This window comes from Rhinoraja longicauda, chromosome 31 (genome assembly GCF_053455715.1).
Source record: "Rhinoraja longicauda isolate Sanriku21f chromosome 31, sRhiLon1.1, whole genome shotgun sequence".
Taxonomy (NCBI): domain Eukaryota; kingdom Metazoa; phylum Chordata; class Chondrichthyes; order Rajiformes; family Arhynchobatidae; genus Rhinoraja; species Rhinoraja longicauda.
Window position 1 is genome coordinate 24,611,188 of NC_135983.1, and position 21,934 is coordinate 24,633,121.

Sequence of the window (21,934 nt, forward strand, 5' to 3'; positions counted from 1 at the left end):
ACTCAGCAGGGACAGGCAGCGTCTCTGGAGAGAAGGAATGGGTGACGTTTCGGGTCGAGACCCTCCTTCAGACTGAAATCAGGGGAGTGGGAGACACGTGGATAAGGAGGGGTGGGAGCTGCTTTACGTCCTCGTCGTCCACGCTGGGTAGTTCCACGTAAAGATACTAGAGGAACAAGACGGACTACTCCGTTGAAATCGCCTATACTGAAGTGTGGTACGCAAAGGAGCCATTTTAGTAGGCAAAACCCCGCCGTTCGCTCTGCCTCTCGCAGTGTAATCAGTGTTTTGGGGGGAACAGTATGTGTGACGATACCATTAAAACGCAGAATATATCTCATCTATCAATTCACAGATTTTTGTTATTTTTCTTTTTAAATGTTTCTGCAAGTTTCTGCCTACCAAAATGGCGCCGTGACGCACTACGGTTTTTAGGGTCGAGTGGTCTATCTTGTTCCTCTAGTATCTTTGGTTCTACGGAGCTGGCAAAATTTGCAGCAAATCGTCAACTACGGCACTCTGAAGCACCAAATGCCACCTTTGATCGCTGTAGTTGACATACGAAAGAAGGAGAAGTCGAAGAGGATAGATAAGGAAGTGTGAGGTGTGACAATGGGACAAGGGGGTACATCTTCCCATAAACAGGTCTCCACCTGAAACGTCACCTATTCCTTCTCTCCAGAGATGCTGCCTGTCCCCGCTGAGTTACTCCAGCATTTTGTGTGTACCTACAAACAAATCACGTCTTCTGGCAAATCACGATAGAGAGTGGTGTTGATCCTACCTTTCTGATACTGGAGCCAGAGTTGCTGCTGCACCTTCTTGCTGGGAAAGTGTATTTTGCAAGTGAGCTCCGAGCCGTAGAGAGCCTCGGCAATGTAGTGGCTTCCGTACTGCTGGATGATGGATATCATGTCCTCCCTGTTGCTCTCGCCCTTGAGTATCTTCAGCACATTGGAGAAACCTGGACAACAAAAGAGACATTCACATTCACAAGATAGGAAAGCTGGAGGTTTAGGCACTTGCAAGCCCAACATAAGAACATCAGGTCTGGGGAAGGGTCTCGACCCGAAACGTCACCTATTCCTTTTCCCCAGAGGTGCCGCCTGACCCCCTGAGCTACTCCAGGTTGATGTGTCTATCTTCAAAAGAACAGAAGAAATAGGAGTAGGCCATTTAGTCCCTGAAGTCTGACTTGGCTTGGCTATAAAGAGCCAAAGAGGAGGTGGTTGAGGCAGGGACTATCACAACGTTTAAGAAACAATTAGACAGGTAGATGGATAGGACAGGTTTAGAGTGATGTGGACCAAACGCGGACAGGTGGGACGAGTGTAGCTGGGACATGTTGGCCGGTGTGGGCAAGTTGGGCCGAAGGGCCTGTTTCCACGCTGTATCATTGTATGACTCTATATTAGTTGGGCTTTGTGGATTTCTTTTCCTTTCATTAAAAACGCTTACATAAACGTAGAAAATAGGTGCAGGAGGAAGCCATTTGGCCCTCTGAGCCAGCACAGCCATTCATTGTGATCATGGCTGATCATCCACAATCAGGGCGGCACGGTGGCGCAGCGGTAGAGTTGCTGCCTTACAGCGAATGCAGCGCCGGAGACTCAGGTTCGATCCTGACTACGGGCGCCGTCTGTACGGAGTTTGTACGTTCTCCCCGTGATCTGCGTGGGTTTTCTCCGAGATCTTCGGTTTCCTCCCACACTCCAAAGACGTACAGGTATGTAGGTTAATTGGCTGGGTAAATGTAAAAATTGTCCCTAGTGGGTGTAGGATAGTGTTAATATGCGGGGATCACTGGGTGGCGCGGACTCGGTGGGCCGAAGGGCCTGTTTCCGCGCTGTATCTCTAAATCTAAAAAAATCAAAAAATCAGTAACCCGTGCCTGCCTTCTCCCCATATCCCTTGATTCAGCAAGGCCCTGGAGCTCTATCTAACTCTCTTTTAAATTCATCCAGTGAATTGGCCTCCACTGCCCTCTGTGGCAGAGAATTCCACAAATTCACAAACTCAATTAGTTTCTGTTCTTTGTCACTGCCAACTCAATAGACAATAGGTGCAGGAGGAGGCCATTCGGCCCTTCGAGCCAGCACTGCCATTCAATGTGATCATGGCTGATCATTCTCAATCAGTACCTCGTTCCTGCTTTCTCCCCATACCCACTGACTCCGCTATCCTTAAGAGCTCTATCCAGCTCTCTCTTGGATGCATTCAGAGAATTGGCCTCCACTGCCTTCTGAGGCAGAGAATTCCACAGATTCACAACCGTCTGAAAACGTTTTTCCTTATCTCAGTTCTAAATGGCCTACCCCTTATTCTTAAACTGTGGCCCCTTGTTCTGGACTCCCCCAACATTGGGAACATGTTTCCTGCCTCTAACGTGTCCAACCCCTTAATAATCTTATACGTTTCGATAAGATCTCCTCTCATCCTTCTAAATTCCAGTGTATATGTGGATTGCTTTAAAGTTAACCTCATCACACCACTGTCCCATTTAAAAACTATGTGCAAATGGATGGTTAGATTTACATTGCAAATCAGTGGCCTGGTGGTGAATCAGTATTTAAGATTGCAATACAAGCTGCACTTGCATCCATTAAATTGATGAGTGGGGTAATTAGAAATTATGCTTTCAAACACAGAATAATTTGGAAATTAAACACTCTAATTTGGGACTTCAGGATCATCCATCTCATATTTTCAGTGCCCCAGCGCAGCAATTTCTTTAGACATTACATAACAGAGGAGGTACACACACACAGATTCTGCCGATTCTTCTGGCTAATACGGTAATGAAGCAAAAATTTAAAGAACTAAAATCACAAAAGGCATACATGTTTGAGCAGATGGAGCGATCTCTGAGGATGCACTTGTGTGCTTGTGTTTTCAGATCAATACTAGGCTTAATTGTGACACTCTTGCATAAATTGTCATTTCTAGTTTTTCATCTATATACTAAAACTCTCGTTTGTTTGTTTGTTTGTTTGTTCCTGAACTACAGCCAAAACGGTACACGATAGCGCGACAATTTTAGGCCCACCTTACTCACCGTCGTCCCTTTGGTGCTAATGGAAGAAGTTTCATTGAAATCGGTGTCATATTTTTAAAGTTATTCACATTTTAAAGTTTAAATCTATCTCCTAGGGCAAGAGGGAGGGAGGGAGGGAGGGGGGTGGAGGGTGGGGGAAGAGGGAGGGAGGGAGGGAGGGAGGGAGGGAGGGAGGGAGGGAGGGAGGGAGGGAGGGAGGGAGGGAGGGAGGGAGGGAGGGAGGGAGGGAGGGAGGGAGGGAGGTAGGTAGGTAGGTAGGTAGGGAGGTAGGTAGGTAGGTAAGGGAGGTTGAGGGAGGTTGAGGGGGATGGAGTGGAGGGGACGGGGGGAGAAGGGGAAGAGAGTGTGCTGCACCAATGCAGGAAGGGTTTGGGCCCAACGGGTCCACTTGGTCTAGTTTGTTAATAAAATGAATAATTCACGGTTATTCTCAGCACCAGTGCGCCCCAAGGCTGTGTTCTCAGCCCCTCAATTCCCTGTGGATTCAGGACTGTGCGACCAAATTTTTGTTCTCACTCAAAAGACAAACCGTTGGGAGAACTCAGCGGGTTTTTAGTTTAGTTAAGTGTACAGATACAACGCCCATCGGCACACCAAGTCCGCGCCGACCAGCGATCCCCGCACACTAACACTATCCTACACACACTAGGGACCATTAGCAATTAAACCAAGCCAATTAAGCTACAAACCTGTACGTCTTTGGAGTGTATGGAAATCGGAGGTCTCGGAGAAAACCCACGCAGGTCGCGGGGAGAACGTACAAACTCCGTACAGACAGCACCCGTGTCCCAGGCCTATGGCGCTGAAAGGCAGCGACTCTACTGCTGCGCCACCGTGCCGCCCTTTGTGGAGGTTTAGGTTAATTAGCTTGGTATCAATGTAAAAATTGTCCCTTGTGTAGGATTGTGTTAATGTGCGGGGATTGCTGGTCGGTGCGGACTCAGTGGGCCGAAGGGCCTGTTTCCGCGCTGTCTCCCAAAACTAAACTAAACTAAAAGTGCTGAATAAGGGTCTCGACCCGAAACATCACATATCTACATTCTCCAGAGACGCTGCCTGACCTGCTGGTTGGTGTTGCCAACTGTCCCGTATTAGCCGGGACATCCCGTATTGTGGGCTAAATTGGTTTGGCCCGTACGGGATTGCCCTTGTCCCGTGTTAGGCCCGCCGCGGGGCGCTGTAGACCCGGACGCTGTAGGCCCGGGGCCCGCTGTACGCTGGGACAGTGTAGGCTAACGGAGTGTGTTCGCCTGACGGAGGTTGCATAGCAACCCGCCTCCCGGCCCGGGCGGCTGCCATTGCTGGAGTGGGAGCACATGGCCGCTGGCTGGGTGAGGTCACGTGGGGGCGCGGGGCGGTGACGTCATCCTGTCCCGTATTTGGGAGTGAGGAAGTTGGCAACCCTACCTGCTGGGTTACTCCAGCATTTTATGCCCTCTAAGTGGACTTGAGTGTGCTTTTCCTATTAACGTGCTTACATTTAGCGGAGTAATCTCTCCAGTGTTCACTGCAGTACAGACCCATTAATGCAGTGGTCCTGAACTGACCAGCTGATGGTCTTTGGGCCATTGGAACATGTGCACTTATTTGTCCATTATCCCTGGTGCCTTCTCTATAAATTCTGTGGGCATGATAGATTGGAAGTGACTATTTCCAAGCTTATTGGATGAAGATTATATGAGAAGATCAAGATCAATCAGTGTCAGCAACGAAGTGAATAAATAAATGAGATTTGCACCTCAGCACTTTCTGTTCGACTGGCTCCTCTTCGACTGGCTCCTCTTTACTAGATTATCAAACCTTTCCTGTTCTCATGATCCTCCATACAAAGTGTATAAAATCAAGAGAGGACTAGATCACGTAAACGCACAGAGTCTCTTGCCCAGAGTAGGGGAATCGAGAACCAGAGGTCATGGGTCTAAGGTGAAGGGGAAAAGATTTAATAGGAATCTGAGGGGTAACTTTTTCACACAAAGGGCGGTGGGTGCGTGGAACGAGCTGCCAGAGGAGGTAGTTAAGGCTGGGACCTTTGCGGCATTTACGGAAAAATTACACAGGTGCATGGATCGGACAGGTTTGGAGGGATATGGGCCAAACGCAGGCAGGTGGGACTAGTGTAGATGGGATACGTTGTTCGGTGTGGGCGAGTTGGGCCGAAGGGCCTGTTTACACACTGTACCACTCTATCACCCTGTGACTATGTCCTCGCATTCAGTTATATGCATCAGTGTGTCGACAAAAGATTTCTTGCACTTCTCCAGGTGTACAGTAGAGGGCAAATTGACCGGCCTCATTCAGCAACTCCAACGCCCAGGAATGCAAGAGATTGCAAAACGTGGTGAACATCACGTGGTGTCACCACCCCGCGTGACCTCACCCAGCCAGCGGCCACGTGCTCCCGCTCCACCAAGTGGAGCGGGAGCACGTGACCGCTGGCTGTGTGAGGTCACGCGGGGCGCGGGGCGGTGACATCACCCATTGTCCCTTATTTGGGAGTGAGGAAGTTGGCGACCCTACTACTACGGGACAAGGGCGGTCCCGTACGGGGCAAACTAATTTAGCCCAAAATACGGTATGTCCCGGCTAATACGGGACAGTTGGCAATGCTACCACATACCAGCACTATCCTGCACACTGGGGACTCTTTTTACATTTATACCAAGCCAATGAACCTACAAACCTGTACGTCTTTGGAAGGTGGGAGGAAATCGGAGTACTTGGAGAAAACCCACGCAGGTCACAGGGAGAACCAGGCCATCACCGTTACTGACCTCCTCACCATCGAAGAGATGTCTATGATGCGCTGCCTCCAAAACCCAGCCAGCACCAGAGACTCAAACTATCCTGACCACACTCTCTTTTCACTCCTGCCATCGGGAAGAAGGTGCAGGAGCCTGAAAACTGTAACGCCCAGGTTCAGGAACAGCATCTTCCCAAAAACCATCGAGCTATTGAACATTAGGAACTCCAACTAAACTCCGAACACCAAACTACCTTGATTGTACGAGGGAGTTCGAGATTTGTCTGGGGTTATGTGGAGAAGTCGGAAAGAATTCTGGGGTTGAGAGGAAAAGATAGACCAGCCATGATTGAATGGCGGAGTAGACGTGATGGGCCGAATAGCCTCATTCTTTTCCCACAATTTATGAACATGAATTAGTTTTGCTTTTTTGCCTGATATTTTTATTTATTGACAGAGTTTTTCAATGTTTCTTTATTGCATTATCTTTTTGATCGCTGTGTTTGTTTACAAACCTGTTGGTGCTGCTGCAAGTAAGAATTTCATTGTTCCATTTCAGTTTATGTGACAATGAAACATAGAAACATAGAAAATAGGTGCAGGAGTAGGCCATTCGGCCCTTCGAGCCTGCACCGCCATTCAATATGATCATGGCTGATCATCCAACTCAGTATCCCGGACCTGCCTTCTCTCCATACCCCCTGACCCCTTTAGCCACAAAGGCCACATCTAACTCCCTCTTAAATATAGCCAATGAACTGGCCTCAACTACCTTCTGTGGCAGAGAATTCCACAGATTCACCACTCTCTTCTGTGTGAAAAAAAACGTTCTCATCTCGGTCCTAAAAGACTTCCCCCTTATCCTTAAACTGTGACCCCTTGTTCTGGAAGCAGCCTTGACTCTTGTTTTTACCTGCGGATTGGGTTATTGAATTGAGTTTAACCTTGTAGAGGTTGCTTCGTACCCTCCACTCTTGCACCATGGGATAGCCTGCTGCCTCGTTGTATTTAGCATTGCCTGCAAAACAAAGCATGTCGTTTGTCGAATTGACAATCAAGGCACATTGACATCAAGAATTCCATCAAGATTTAAGAACATAAGACAAGGGTTGATTTTGTTCTAAACACTTGTCTCCATAGATTTAGATTTAGATTTAGAGATACAGCGCGGAAACAGGCCCTTCGGCCCACCGAGTCCGCTCCGCCCAGCGATCCCCGCACATTAACACTATCCTACACACACTAGGAACAATTTTTACATTTACCCAGTCAATTAACCTACAAACCTGCACGTCTTTGGAGTGTGGGAGGAAACCGAAGATCTCGGAGAAAACCCACGCAGGTCACGGGGAGAACGTACAAACTCCCTACAGATGGCGCCCGTAGTCGGGATCGAACCTGATTCTCCGGCGCTGCATTCGCTGTAAGGCAGCAACTCTACCGCTGCGCCACCGTGCCGCCCAAATAGTAGTTTAGACGCCTGTCAGATATTGAAACTGAGCATATTGACCTCCAGCGAATGATGTTCCAGAGATACAGCGGGGAAACAGGCCCTTCTGCCCACCGTGCCCACGCCAACCAGCGATCCCCGCACGCTAGGGTAGCCGACTTCCTCACTCCCAAATACGGGGCAAGGTGATGTCACCGTCCCACGTGACCTCACCCAGCCAGCGGCCACGTGCTCCCACTCCACTGGAGCGGGAGCACGTGGCCGCTGGCTGGGTGAGGTCACGTGGGGCGCGGGGCGGTGATGTCACCCTTTGTCCCGTATTTGGGAGTGAGGAAGTTGGCGACCCTACTAATACGGGACAAGGGCGGTCCCGTACGGGACAAACTAATTCAGCCCAAAATATGGCATGTCCCGGCTAATACGGGACAGTTGGCAACCCTACCCACCCACCAACACTATCCTGCACACTGGGGACTCTTGTTACATTTATACCAAGCCAACAAATCTGTACAGACGACAAATCTGTACGTCTTTGGAAGGTTGGAGGAAATCGGAGTACTTGGAGAAAACCCACGCAGGTCACAGGGAGAACGTACAAACTCCGTACAGACAGCACCCGTAGACAGGATCGAACCCGGGTCTCTGGCGCTGCAAGGCAACAACTCTACCACTGCGCAACCGTGCCACCCGGTGTGTTGTACGTGCAGTCCTAGTTTCTCATCACATGTGCGTCAAGTGTTGTGATAATGCTAACATAGACACAAAGTGCTGGAGTAACTCAACGGGTCAGGTAGAATCTCTGGAGAACATGGACAGGTACAAAGTGCTGGAGTAACTCAGCGGGTCAGGTAGCATCTGTGGAGAACGTGGACAGGTACACAAAGTGCTGGAGTAACTCAGCGGGTCAGGTAGCATCTCCGGAGATAAAGGGAAGGTGGCATTTTGTGTCAGGGCCCTTCTTCAGATTCAAACTGCTTTGTCTGTCAGGTACAAGGACTATGCTAAAGTAAGACACAAAGTAACAGAGCACAAGCCTCTGTGGGGAAGGCAAGATTGGACAGGGGTCACCATTTTTAAAAATAAGGGGTAGGCCATTTAGGACTGAGATGAGGAAACATTTTTTCACCCAGAGAGTTGAGAATCTGTGGAATTCTCTGCCACAAAAGGCAGTGGAGGCCAATTCACTGGATGGTTTCAAGTGAGAGTTAGATTTAGCTCTCAGTGCTAAAGGAATCGAGAGATATGGGGAAAAAGCAGGAACGGGGTACTGATTGTGGATGATCAGCCATGATCATATTGAGTGGCGGTGCTGGCTTGAAGGGCCAAATGGCCTCCTCCTGCACCTATTGTCTATGTTTCTAAGAGGTGAAGGAGGGTTTGACACCCATCCCAGTCATAGTCATACAGCATGGAAACAGGCTCTTGGGCTTAAAATGCTTAGACAATAGACAATAGACGCAGGAGGAGGCCATTCGGCCCTTCGAGCCAGCACCGCCATTCAATGTGATCATGGCCGATCATTCTCAATCAGTACCCCGTTCCTGCCTTCACCCCATATCCCCTGACTCCACTATCCTGACACTAACCTACTGTCTCCTTTCTCTGTTCATTTATTTATTTACTTATTTATCTATTTATTAATTTCCCTATGTTCTCAAAATCTCTGTAAAGCGTCTTTGAGTATATGAAAAGCGCTATATAAATAAAATGTATTATTATTATTATTATTATCCTTAAGAGCTCTATCCAGCTCTCTCTTGAATGCATTCAGAGAATTGGCCTCCACTGCCTTCTGAGGCAGAGAATTCCACAGATTCACAACTCTCTGACTGAAAAAGTTTTTCCTCATCTCAGTTCTAAATGGCCGACCCCTTATTCTTAAACTGTGGTCCCTTGTTCTGGACTCCCCCAACATTGGGAATGGGCTTATGGGCTTTATCAACATTGGGCTTATGCCGACCAGTGCTGTAACTCTGAACTCGGCAAAACTAAACTAAAGATGGACACAAAATGCCGGAGAAAAACGTGACAGGTAGCATCTCTGGAGAGAAGGAATGGGTGACCTTTCAGGTTTAAACTAAACTAAACTAAACTAAACACTGAGCTGCATTGTCACACTTCTAACGTTCAGCGATGAAAGCACCTCATTTAACTTCGCAGTGGCAATAAAAAGTAATTGAAGTGCAGGATTGCGTGAAGTGGGTGCACTTTCGTCAAATCGTTAGTTACTTACAGGCCAGAAAGTTTCTCAGAGGGGGAAGGAGATAAATTAATGGCCTGACTTTTTCTCCGCTCCTATTGCGTGTGATAATTCACTCAGCACACATGCATTGGTCTCGGCTTTGATCGTATCCTTTCAGGTCCACTGGGGCACGTAATTCTGCACAGAAGCTCCAACTGCACCAGGCAGTTTATCAGTTTATCAGTTTAGTTTATTGTCACGTGTACCGAGGTACAGTGAAAAGCTTTTGTCGGGTGCTATCCAGCCAGCAGAAAGACGATACATCGTGACAATCACAGTGCATAGATACATGATAAGGGAATAACGCTCAGACAATAGACAATAGGTGCAGAAGGAGGCCCATCGCCCCTTCGAGCCAGCACCACTATTCAATGTGATCATGGCTGATCATTCTCAATCAGTACCACGTTCCTGCCTTCTCCCCTTCTCCCCATACCCCCTGACTCCGCTATCCTTAAGAGCTCTATCTAGCTCTCTCTTGAATGCATTCAGAGACTTGACCTCCACTGCCTTCTGAGGCAGAGAATTCCACAGATTCACAACTCTCTGACTGAAAAAGTTTTTTCCTCATCTCCGTTCTAAATGGCCTACCCCTTATTGATAAACTGTGGCCCCTGGTTCTGGACTCCCCCAACATTGGGAACATGTTTCCTGCCTCTAACGTGTCCAACCCCTTAATAATCTTATACGTTTCGATAAGGTACATGGTGCAAGGTAAAGCCAGTGAAGTCCAGCCAAAGATCGTCAGAGGGTCACCAATGGGGTAGATAGTTGGGTTCTACCCCGAGCCAGCTGCCTGCCCCTTTTCCGGGGTTTCGTCCGCGCCCGGGTTGTGTTAGAGAGGGACTACGCGCTGTCCACGGGCATCCTGGGGGGTTTCCGGGACCGCTGGGCACCGCAGGGGGGGTTGAATTCATCCTGGACAAGGAGTGTAACATAGTTGTCTAGTAGTTCATTGAGTATATTTGTTTGTCTTGTACTATGGTGCTGGGTTCTGCTCTGTTTTATTGTATTGTAAATATTATTTTTAATAATTAAGTACATTTTTTTGAAGAAAAAAATGGGGCAGATGGTAATTCAGGACTACTATCCTGAACCAACGTTATCACGTTTGGAAGGTGGTGATTATATATGGAATGAGCTACTATCCTGAACAAACGTTTAGAAGGTGGTGGATATGTGGAATGAGCTGCCGGATGAGGCTGTCAATGAGGTAGATGGCAGTTCAGGACCGCTCTCGGGTTGTGATAAGATGGTTCAGTTGCCTGATAACAGCTGGGAAGAAACTGCCTATTATATGGATTATAGTGTGTGGGAAAGAACTGCAGATGCTGGTTTAAATCGAAGGTGGACACCAAATAACGGGCGACACGGTGGCGCAGCGGTAGAGTTGCTGCCTTACAGCGAATGCAGCGCCGGAGACTCTGGTTCGATCCTGACTACGGGTGCTGTCTGTACGGAGTTTATACGTTCTCCCCGTGACCTGCGTGGGTTTTCTCCGAGATCTTCGGTTTCCTCCCACACTCCAAAGACGTACAGGTTTGTAGGTTAATTGGCTGGGCAAATGTAAAAATTGTCCCTAGTGGGTGTGGGATGGTGTTAATGTGCGGGGATCGTTGGGCGGCACGGGCCCGGTGGGCCGAAGGGCCTGTTTCCGCGCTGTATCTCTAAAAAAAAATCAAATGCTGGAGTAACTCTGAGGAAGGATCTCGACCCGAAACGTCACCCATTCCTTCTCTCCAGAGATGCTGCCTGTCCCGCTGAGTTACTCCAGCATGATGTGTCTATGTGCACAATGGTGTCACAAACACTTACCGGTGAGGAGTTGCAGATTGGGCAGAGGCTCAGAGAGGACTCCTCGACACTGCTCCTCCACAGGAAGAGGAATCACCACCAAACCATCAGCCAGCTGAGGGAAGTCCTTTATGAAGTTATTCTCCCTGTAAGAAAGCAGCAAACATTGCCAGAGGTTGATTTAGGTCCGAAGAGCCTGAATTCTTACGTCATAGAGCCATAGAGTGATACAGTGTGGAGACAGGCCCTTCGGCCCAACTTGCCCACACCGGCCAACACGTCCCAGCTACATGAGTCCCACCTGCCTGCGTTTGGTCCATATCCCTCCAAACCTGTCCTGCCCATGTACCTGTCTAACTGCTCCTTAAACGTTGGAACAGTCCCAGCCTCAACTACCTCCTCCGGCAGCTCGTTCCTCACACCCACCACCCTGTCTTCTGTCTTAAAGCTGCAAGGATGTGCGTGAAAGAAGGAACACAAGATGCTGGAGTAACTCAGCAGGTCAGGCAGCATCTCTGGAGAATTTGATTCAAGCTCATCCGCCTTAACCTACCTGATGTCCCGGTGGTTCAACACGTTAACTCCCCCTCCCATTCCCAATCTGAGCTTTCTGTCCTGGGCCTCCTCCATTGTCAGAGTGAGGCCCAGCGCAAATTGGAGGAACAGCACCTCATATTTCACTTGGGCAGCTCACACCCCAGTGGTAAGAACATTGACTTCTCCAATTTCAAATAACCCTTGCTTTCCCTCTCTCTCCATCCCCTCCCCCTCCCCAGTTCTCCCACCAGTCTTACTGTCTCCGACTACATTCTATCTCTGTCCCTCCCCCCTCCCCCTGACATCAGTCTGAAGAAGGGTCTCGACCCGAAACGTCACCCATTCCTTCTCTCCAGAGATGCTGCCTGTCCCGCTGAGTTACTGCGGCATCTTGTGTCTACCTTTCATTCAGAAACACTTGTAAATCATTGCGATCTTATTGTTGTGATTTCTTTAAACTTGGAACTTTTGTACTCCAACTTTTTTAATAGCACTCCACGTTCCTTGGTTAAAAGCAAAGGGTGAGAATTTAATACCAAGTTCCTTTGTTTGTTCTGCTCCCCCAATGCCAGATCCACAACAAACTGACCTCCATACGGGCATTGGTTGGCATGGTGGCCGTTGGCCCCATGACATGGTGCCACAGTCACAGCTTTCAACATGTCTGTTTTGGAATGTGTAGGGGAAAACAAACTGCACATGCTGGTTAAAATCGAAGGTAGACACAAAAAGCTGGAGTAACTCAGCGGGTCAGGCAGCATCTCGGGAGAGAGAAGGAATGGCTTGACGTTTCTGGTCGAGACCCTTCATCAGACTGATGTCAGGGGAAGGGGGCGGGGGGGACAAAGACAGAATGTAGTTGGAGACAGGAAGACTGGTGGGAGAACTGGGAAGGGGGAGGGGAGAGAGAGGGAAAGCAAGGGACTATCTGAAGTTAGAGAAGTTAATGTTCATACCGCTGGGGTGTAAACCACCCAAGCGAAATATGAGGCGCTGTTCCTCCAATTTGCGCTGGGCCTCACTCTGACAATGGAGGAGGCCCAGGACAGAAAGATCAGGTTGGGAATGGGAGGGGGAGTTGAAGTGCTGAGCCACAGGGAGATCAGGTGAGTTGAGACGGACTGAGCGAAGGTGTTGAGCGAAACGATCGTCGAGCCTGCGCTTGGTTTTGTTTTCCTGTCTCCTCCATGTTAAGCAGTAATGCCTAAAGTACAAGTGAAATTTGCTTTTATTAAGGCAGCAGGAAGCACGTTACACTGGATATTATAACCCAAACGTATAATTCAGAAGTCTATCGACCCACAGGGGGGACTTGCAAATTTCATGATCTCAAATTATTCCAAAGCACTATAAAACCAATGATGCAATTCTTTTCTTCTGACTTGTGTTCTGTTGTAATGTTGAGAAACCGGGTGTAAATTTTATACATGACAATGGATTCGCATAATGATTCGACAGCTCTGATTTTCGCCAGTGTTGATGAAAGATGAGGTGCAGGATGTGAGGGGGAATCCCACTCAGCGGGTCAGGTAGCATCCCTGGAGAAGGGCCTGTTTCCACACTGTATCAGACTGGCCCGCTGCAGACTGCAGGAGTACGTGCTGAGGGACGCACTGAAGCTCGGTGCAGCCAACGCCAAGGCCCTGTGGGGGAGGACCACAGTCTAGGGTCCTTCCGCTGCTGGACATGGGGGGGCAGGGTGTGGTGGAGAGAGACGCCCCTCCAAATAAGGGAAGGGATTCTGTGTAAATTTCTGTGTAAATTTGGAAATGAATACCTGTATTGAACGTGTAACCTCTGGAAATGTCGGATGGGGTTGTTGAAAAGAAGATGTTTTATAAATATTTATTACTTGAATAAAGTATTTTTTGATATATAAAAAAAAATCTCTAAACTAAACTAAACATATTCCTTATGACCCACACTGACCTTTCTGTCCTGGGCCTCCTCCACTGTCAGAGTGAGGCCCAACGCAAAATGGATGAACAGCACCTCATATTACGCTTGGGCAGCTTATTACCCCAGCGGTATGAACATTGATAATGACTTGCTTCCATTACCGTTTTGTTTGTTCGGAGGCCGCTAATGTGGGACCCACACTCTCTTCCACCCCCAGGGGTTGTGAAGTGGGTAGTTTTTGGGAGAATCTAGTCCTAGATAGATAGATGGATAGATAGAAGATAGAAGATAGATAGATAGAAGAGTTAGATAGAGCTCTTAAGGATAGCGGAGTCAGGGGGTATGGGGAGAAGGCAGGGACGGGGTACTGATTGAGAATGATCAGCCATGATCACATTGAATGGCGGTGCTGGCTCGAAGGGCCGAATGGCCTCCTCCTGCACCTATTGTCTATTGTCCCATGGCCACGCTACCATCTGCTGCTCCTCGAGATTCTCAACTCCGTTCCAATCGTCCCGCCTCGACGCCATAATCCCATTTAATTTATTTAATGCAGAGACAAAGAACTGCAGATGCTGGTTGATACCAAAGATAGACACAAAGTGCTGGAGCAACTCGACAGGTCAGGCAGCATCTCTGGCAAGAAAGGGTGGGCGACGTTTCGGGTCAGGACCCTTCTTCAGACCCGACCTGAAAACATCACCCATCCTTTTTCTCCATTGATGCTGCCTGACCCGCTGAGTTGCTCCAGCACTTTAATATCTGTCTTTGGTCGCCGTTGAGAGGCTTTTAGATGGGCACATAGATATGGAGGAATAAAAGATCACGTGCAGGCAGTGAGATTAGTTTCACTTAGCAACATATTCGGTACGGACCAATGGTGTGGACTGCGTTAACTGTTCTGGAGCTTTAAGGGGGACACTGATTTTCTGACACAAGACCGTGGGCGGCACGGTGGCGCAGCGGTAGAGTTGCTGCCTTACAGCGAATGCAGCGCCGGAGACCCTGGTTCAATCCCGACTACGGGTGCTGTCTGTACGGAGTTTGTACGTTTTCCCCCGTAACCTGCATGGGTTTTCTCCGAGATCTCCGGTTTCCTCCCACACTCCAAGGACGTACAGGTTTGTAGGTTCATTGGCTTGGTAAAATTAAAAAAATGTCCCTACTGGATATAGGATAGTGTTAGTGTGCGGGGATCGCTGGTCGGCACGGACCCGGTGGGCCGAAGGGCCTGTTTGCGCTAGACTAAACTAAACTAAACTAAACTGTAACCAAACGTACAGGAAGCTTTGGGTGCAAAATAGGAATTGTGTTTAAGTAATAATAAAATAAACAGTAGGCTGTGGTAGAGATATATACAGAAGGACTCTTGCAAAACATTATCCTGAAGAGTTTGCAAATGGGAGTCCAGTAGCATTATAAAGGATACTTTGCATTTGGATGTGTAGGAAGGAACTGCAGATGCTGGTTTACACTGAAGATGGACACAACATGCTGAAGTAACCCAGCGGGTCAGGCAGCATCTCTGGTTTGGAAGGAATGGCCGATGTTTCCGGAATGTTGGCCTTCGTAACAAGAGGAGTTGAGTATAGGAGCAAAGAAGTCCTTCTACAGTTGTACCGGGCCCTGGTGAGACCGCACCTGGAGTACTGTGTGCAGTTTTGGTCTCCAAATTTGAGGAAGGATATTCTTGCTATGGAGGGCGTGCAGCGTAGGTTCACTAGGTTAATTCCCGGAATGGCGGGACTGTCGTATGTTGAAAGGCTGGAGCGATTGGGCTTGTATACACTGGAATTTAGAAGGATGAGGGGGGATCTTATTGAAACATATAAGATAATTAGGGGATTGGACACATTAGAGGCAGGAAACATGTTCCCAATGTTGGGGGAGTCCAGAACAAGGGGCCACAGTTTAAGAATAAGGGGTAGGCCATTTAGAACGGAGATGAGGAAGAACTTTTTCAGTCAGAGAGTGGTGAAGGTGTGGAATTCTCTGCCTCAGAAGGCAGTGGAGGCCAGTTCGTTGGATGCTTTCAAGAGAGAGCTGGATAGAGCTCTTAAGGATAGCGGAGTGAGGGGGTATGGGGAGAAGGCAGGAACGGGGTACTGATTGAGAGTGATCAGCCATGATCGCATTGAATGGCGGTGCTGGCTCGAAGGGCTGAATGGCCTACTCCTGCACCTATTGTCTATTGTCTATTGAGACCCTTCTTCAGACTGAGAGTCAGGGGAGAGGGAGACACAGAGATATGGAAGGGTAAGGTGTGAAAACACGAGATCAAAGGGAACGAGGTTCAAGGAAAATGTGGAATAGATCATTGTCAGGGGAAGGTGACAACGAGGCACACAGAGTAAAATCAGGACAGTTAAACTAGTCAGAGAAGTAGGACAGGGGCACGGATGGAGAGAGAGGGAATGCAAGGGTTACTTGGTTAGAAAGGTAGAGAAGTTAATATTCATACCGCTGGTTATAAGCATTGGGATGATCTTTTAAAAAATATATATATATGGAGTTAATGGTCATAATATTGGAACTGGCCTGACCTCTGCAACGTCAAGGGGTCACAGTTTAAGGATAAGGGGGAAGTCTTTTAGGACCGAGATGAGAAAGTGTTTTTTCACACAGAGAGTGGTGAATCTGTGGAATTCCCTGCCACAGAGGGTGGTTGAGGCCAGTTCATTGGCTATATTTAAGTGGGGGTTAGATGTGGCCCTTGTGGCTAAAGGGGTCAGGGGGTATGGAGAGAAGGCAGGTACAGGATACTGAGTTGGATGATCAGCCATGATCATATTGAATGGCGGTGCTGGCTCGAAGGGCCGAATGGCCTACTCCTGCACCTATTCTCTATGTTTCGATGTTTCTATGTCAATCTGAGGTCCAGGCCTTTGTTCATTCTAATTGAGAATAAGAAAAAGTGAGCAAAGCTTTTAAATTCCTGTTGGTGTGCCAAAGGGCCGTGAAACTCCAAAGTCTGGCTTTCGGAAAGGAAGGTTGCAAGCAGTAACTTTGGCCAAAACTACACGCAGAAAAATCAGTAATTACATTGAAGGAACACCAGAGATTAATTTCACAGAGAGAAGGGAATCCAACCGCAAATTGGACTGTGAGCAAAAATCCCAATGACGAACGCCTATTTTCACAAATGCATCCATTTTGCCCTTCCAAAGAAGAAGAGGTCTTAAAGCTGTTGGCAGTCTTCAGTGGGAGATCATTCATCAGGCATTTTACATTTCTAGTGCTTGCTGCTCTGTGCTTTTTGAAGGACAATAGCATCCATGGTTTTCAAACTCATTTTTGAGGGATTTAGGGCGGCACGGTGGCGCAGAGGTAGAGTTGCTGCCTTCCAGCGCCGGAGACCCAGGTTCGATCCCGACCACGGGAGCTGTCTGTACGGAGTTTGTACGTTCTCCCCGTGACTTGCGTGGATTTTCACCGAGACCTTCGGTTTCCTCCCACACTCCAAAGACGTGCAGGTTTGCCAGTTAATTGGCTTGGTAAATGTAAAAAATGATCCCTAGTGGGTGTAGGATAGTGTTAGTGTGCGGGGATCGCTGATCGGCACGGACCCGGTGGGCCGAAGGGCCTGTTTCCACGCTGTATCTCTAAAAACTCCAAAAAAACTATGTGCTCTGGTCTTTGACGTTTCCACTCTGGGAACAAGCTTTGGAATATTCTCTCCATTCCTCTCACAATCTCCATCAGGCATCTCTTGCAGATCTCTAAGCCCTCTGGACCTTTGAGTCCAAAGAAGAATCCTGACCTATAATCGTCATCTATCCACGTTCTCCAGAGATGCTGCCTGACCCGCTGAGCTTAGTTCACTTTAGCTCAGAGCTAACTCGCGGAAACAGGCCCCTTCGGCCCACCGAGTCTGGAGTTTAGAAGGATGAGTAGGGGGTCTTATAGAGACATATAAAATTATAAAAGGACTGGACAAGCTAGATGCAGGAAAAATGGTCCCAATGTTGGGTGAGTCCAGAAGCAGGAGCCACACAGTCTTAGAATAAAGGGGAGGCCATTTAAAACTGAGGTGAGAAGGAACTTTTTCCACCCAGAGAGTTGTGAATTTGTGGAATTCTCTGGCACAGAGGGAAGTGGAGGCCAAATCACTGGATGAATTTAAGAGAGAGTTAGATAGAGCTCTAGGGGCTAGTGGAATCAAGGGATACGGGGAGAAGTTGGGCACAGGTTACTGATTGTGGACGATCATCCATGATCACAATGAATGGTGGTGCTGGCTCAAAGGGCCGAATGGCCTCCTCCTGCACCTATTTTCTATGCTTCTATGTCTATGAGTCCCCACCGACCAGCGATTTTCCGCACACTAAAGCTATCCTACGTACGAACACACACACACACACACACTGGGGACAATTTACATTTTTACTGTCTTTGGAGTGTGAGAGGAAACCGATGATCTCGGAGAAAAAAAACCACGCAGGTCACGGGGAGAACGTACAAACTCCGCACAGACAGCGCCCGGAGTCAGGATCGAAACATAGAACCATAGACAATAGGTGCAGGAGGAGGCCATTTGGCCATACGAGCCAGCACCGCCATTCATTGTGATCATGGCTGATCATCCACAATCAGTAACCCGGGTCTCCCTCGCTGCAAGGCAGCAGCTCCGCCACTGCGCCACCCCGCCGCCCTCCAGCATCTTCGTGTGACCTTCTCCCACTTCTATCCCTCTGCACTAAGGAAATCAACTGGTATCCTCAGAACGGTTTCAAGGTTTGGGAACTTGCTATTGAGGGCGTGCAGCGTAGGTTTACTAGGTTAATTCCCGGAATGGCGGGACTGTCATATGTTGAACGACTGGAGCGACTAGGTTTGTCTACACTGGAATTCAGAAGGATGAGAGGAGATCTTATCGAAACGTATAAGATTATTAAGGGGTTGGACACGTTAGAGGCAGGAAACATATTCCCAAAGTTGGGGGAGTCCAGAACAAGGGGCCACAGTTTAAGAATAAGGGGTAGGCCATTTAGAACTGAGATGAGGAAAAACTTTTTCAGTCAGAGTTGGGAATCTGTGGAATTCTCTGCCTCAGAAAGCAGTGGAGGCCAATTCTCTAAATGCATTCAAGAGAGAGCTGGATAGAGCTCTTAAGGATAGTGGAGTCAGGGGGTATGGGGAGAAGGCAGGAACGGGGTACTGATTGAGAATGATCAGCCATGATCACATTGAATGGCGGTGCTGGCTCAAAGGGCCGAATGGCCTCCTCCTGTACCTATTGTCTATTGTCTATTGTAAAGTTCATTGGAGAAGAGAAATAACCCGGGTGATCGGCGAGTCCACTCACGCCCACAGGGTATGGAGCCAATGCGCAAATTGCCACTTTGAATGTTTCATCAGCCGCCTCCTGACAATAGTTATTTTGGGTTGTTTTTTCAGTTCTAATGTTCCTAAATAACTTACGTTTATGTCCCTTTCTCCTGGGAAAGAAAAAATACATCTAAAATTGCCTGCCGGAGTGATGGACGCTTTCTCTCATCCACGCTGATAGGTTTTCTCAGCCTGAAGGATTATCCCCCCTTACCAACTACAAAACGTTAGGATCATCAGTAATCCCTCAGGGCCACGGCCCGAAAATGGACCCAAACGAGAAGATATTAAACAATTTAACGACAGCCACTCTCCAGTTAAAATTGGAGATAATGCCTTTCTCACAAGCCGACCCAACTGGATTCATCCCCTGAATACAAACTATGTCTGTGGGTGTGTGTGTGTGTGTGTGAACCAGTGTGTTCAACGCATTGTGATAAATGCCGCGACGAAGCTTGGTCATTACGGAGGTAATAAAATTAACGATGGCCTTGCGGTTAATTTCAGTAATGGCGCGGTCGGGTCATTGGGCGTAAGAAAGAAATTAAAGACGAAAGAGTAATTGTTTTGCAAGTCTAACACGTGCATTTCGGTTTCAAGAACACTGCGCCATCGTACAGCTTTGGAACAGCAACGTACGGACGGTGTAGCTTCCAGTCGCCTGGGTTTGACTCGACTTTGGGTGGAGTTTGCATGTTTAGTTTAGTTTAGTTTAGAGATACAGCGTGGAAACAGGCCCACCGGGTCCGCGCCGACCTGCGATCCCCGCACACTAACACTATCCGACACCCACCAGGGACAATATTTACATTTACCAAGCCAATTAACCTACAAACCTGTACGTCTTTGGAGTGTGGGAGGAAACCGAAGATCTCGGAGAAAACCCACGCAGGTCACGTACAGACAGCGCCCGTGGTCAGGATCGAACCGGGATCTCTGGGGCTGCATTCGCTGCAAGGCAGCGTCTCTACCGCTGCGCCAACGTGACCGTTGTGTGGCGACTTTATGTGTTTCCTTCGGGTGCTCCAGTTTCCTCCCACAACACCACGAAACGTGTCAGTCAGTGCGTTGATTGATCACGGCCAGTTGCCCCCCAAACCCCCAGAAAGATCTGTGCAGGAAGGAACTGCAGATGCTGGTTTAAACCGAAGACAGACACAAAATGCTGGAGTAACTCAGCATCTCTGGTGAGAAGGAATGGGTGACGTTTCAGGTCGAGGCCCTTCTTCAGAAGACCTGTTCTTCAGCACATGCCCTGCCTAAACTGACTTTGATGTTAAGCTGTAATTCTTGGAGAAAAGTGGGTGTAATGTGAAGCCATTGAGGGGTGTAATTTACACTTCAGCACTGGTCCCAATGAAGCATTGTATTAACAGCGGCTTATAGATAGATGCTGTGACGTTGCTTATCTTGGTGGAGAACAATGAATAGACTTGGCCTCATTCAAGGATGATAAATTTATTGTTCTGAAATTTAGTTTTGGTATTTGGCACCCCACAAAGATGAACACCTTCGCTCAGTCCGTTTGGACCTACCTACCTGATCTCTCGGTCGCTAGACACTTTAATTCTCCTTCCCATTCCCACATTGACCTTTCTGTCCTAGGTCTCCTCCATTTTCAGAGTGAGGCTGAACCCAAATTGGAGGAACAGCATCTCATATTTCGCTCGGGCAGCTCACAGCCCAGTGGTATGAATATTGATATCTCTAACTTCAGGTAGCCCCGAAACGTCACCCATTCCTTTTCTCCCGAGATGCTGCCTGACCTACTGAGTTACTCCAGCATTTTGAGTCTAAGATGGAGTAGATGTTTTGTGTTGCTCTGTGTCGCTGTGGGAGAGGCCATTTTGGAGGTGTGTGAGGTATCGTGTTGTGTGACCAGGAGACCAATGGTTGGTGTGGACTCGGTGGGCCGAATGGCCTGTTTCCATGCTGTATCTCCAAATTAAACCAAACTAAAGAGAGACACAAAATGCTGGAGTAACTCAGCGGGTCGGGCAGCATCTCTGAAGAAAAGGAATAGGTGACGTTTCGGGTCGAGACCCTTCTTCAGACTGACAGTCAGGGAAAAAGGAGATTCAGATGGTGATATGGAGAGATATTGAACAAATGAATGAAAGAAATGCAATAAAGAAACGGTGATAAAGGAAACAGGCCATTGTTAGCTGTGGGCTACGTTTAGAGATACAGCATGGAAACAGGCCCTTTCGGCCCACCGGGTCCGCGCCGACCAGCGATCCCCGCACATTAACACCATCCTACACCCACTAGGGACAATTTTTACATTTACACCAAGCCAATTAACCTACTGACCTGTACGTCTTTGGAGTGCGGGAAGAAACCGAAGATCTCGGAGAAAACCCACGCAGGTCACGGGGAGAACGTGCAAACTCCGTACAGACGGCGCCCGTAGCCGGGATCGAACCCAAGTCTCCGGCGCTGCATTCGCCGAAAGGCAGCAACTCTACCGCTGCGCCACCGTGACCGGCGTGTAAGTGAGTCACTGACAATGAAACACAACAAGACGACTAGGCTGCCTGCTGTCTTTGCACTTTCCCAGTGGAACTTTACGGTGAGAGGGGGCAAATTTTCAAGGAACTGTGCAGGGCAAGTTATTGTTTCACACAGAGAGTGCTGGATGTCTGAAGTGGTGGTGGAGACTGGTACGATTGTGGCATTTAAGAGGGTTTTGGATCAGCACCCTCTTTAGTCAGAGGGTGGTGAATCTGCGGAATTCACTGCCACAGATGGCAGTGGAGGCCGTCAATGGATATTTTTAAGGCGGAGATAGATAGACAATAGACAATAGGTGCAGGAGTAGGCCATTCGGCCCTTCGAGCCAGTATTCTGTGATCATGGCTGATCATTCTCAATCAGTACCCCGTTCCT

General features: G+C 48.4%; 1 protein-coding gene across 1 annotated transcript in view; it reads right to left on the reverse strand.

Annotated features, from left to right (window-relative positions):
* The window catches only part of LOC144608288 (astrotactin-2-like), a 908,904-nt gene that overhangs the window by 222,861 nt on the left and 664,109 nt on the right, over positions 1 to 21,934 (reverse strand). Inside the window, exons 14-16 of the mRNA XM_078425904.1 lie at positions 11,303 to 11,427; positions 6,709 to 6,813; positions 785 to 964 (exon numbers count right to left, since the gene is read on the reverse strand). Coding sequence (XP_078282030.1) covers positions 785 to 964; positions 6,709 to 6,813; positions 11,303 to 11,427 — 410 coding nt within the window. The remainder of the gene's footprint in view (positions 1 to 784; positions 965 to 6,708; positions 6,814 to 11,302; positions 11,428 to 21,934) is intronic.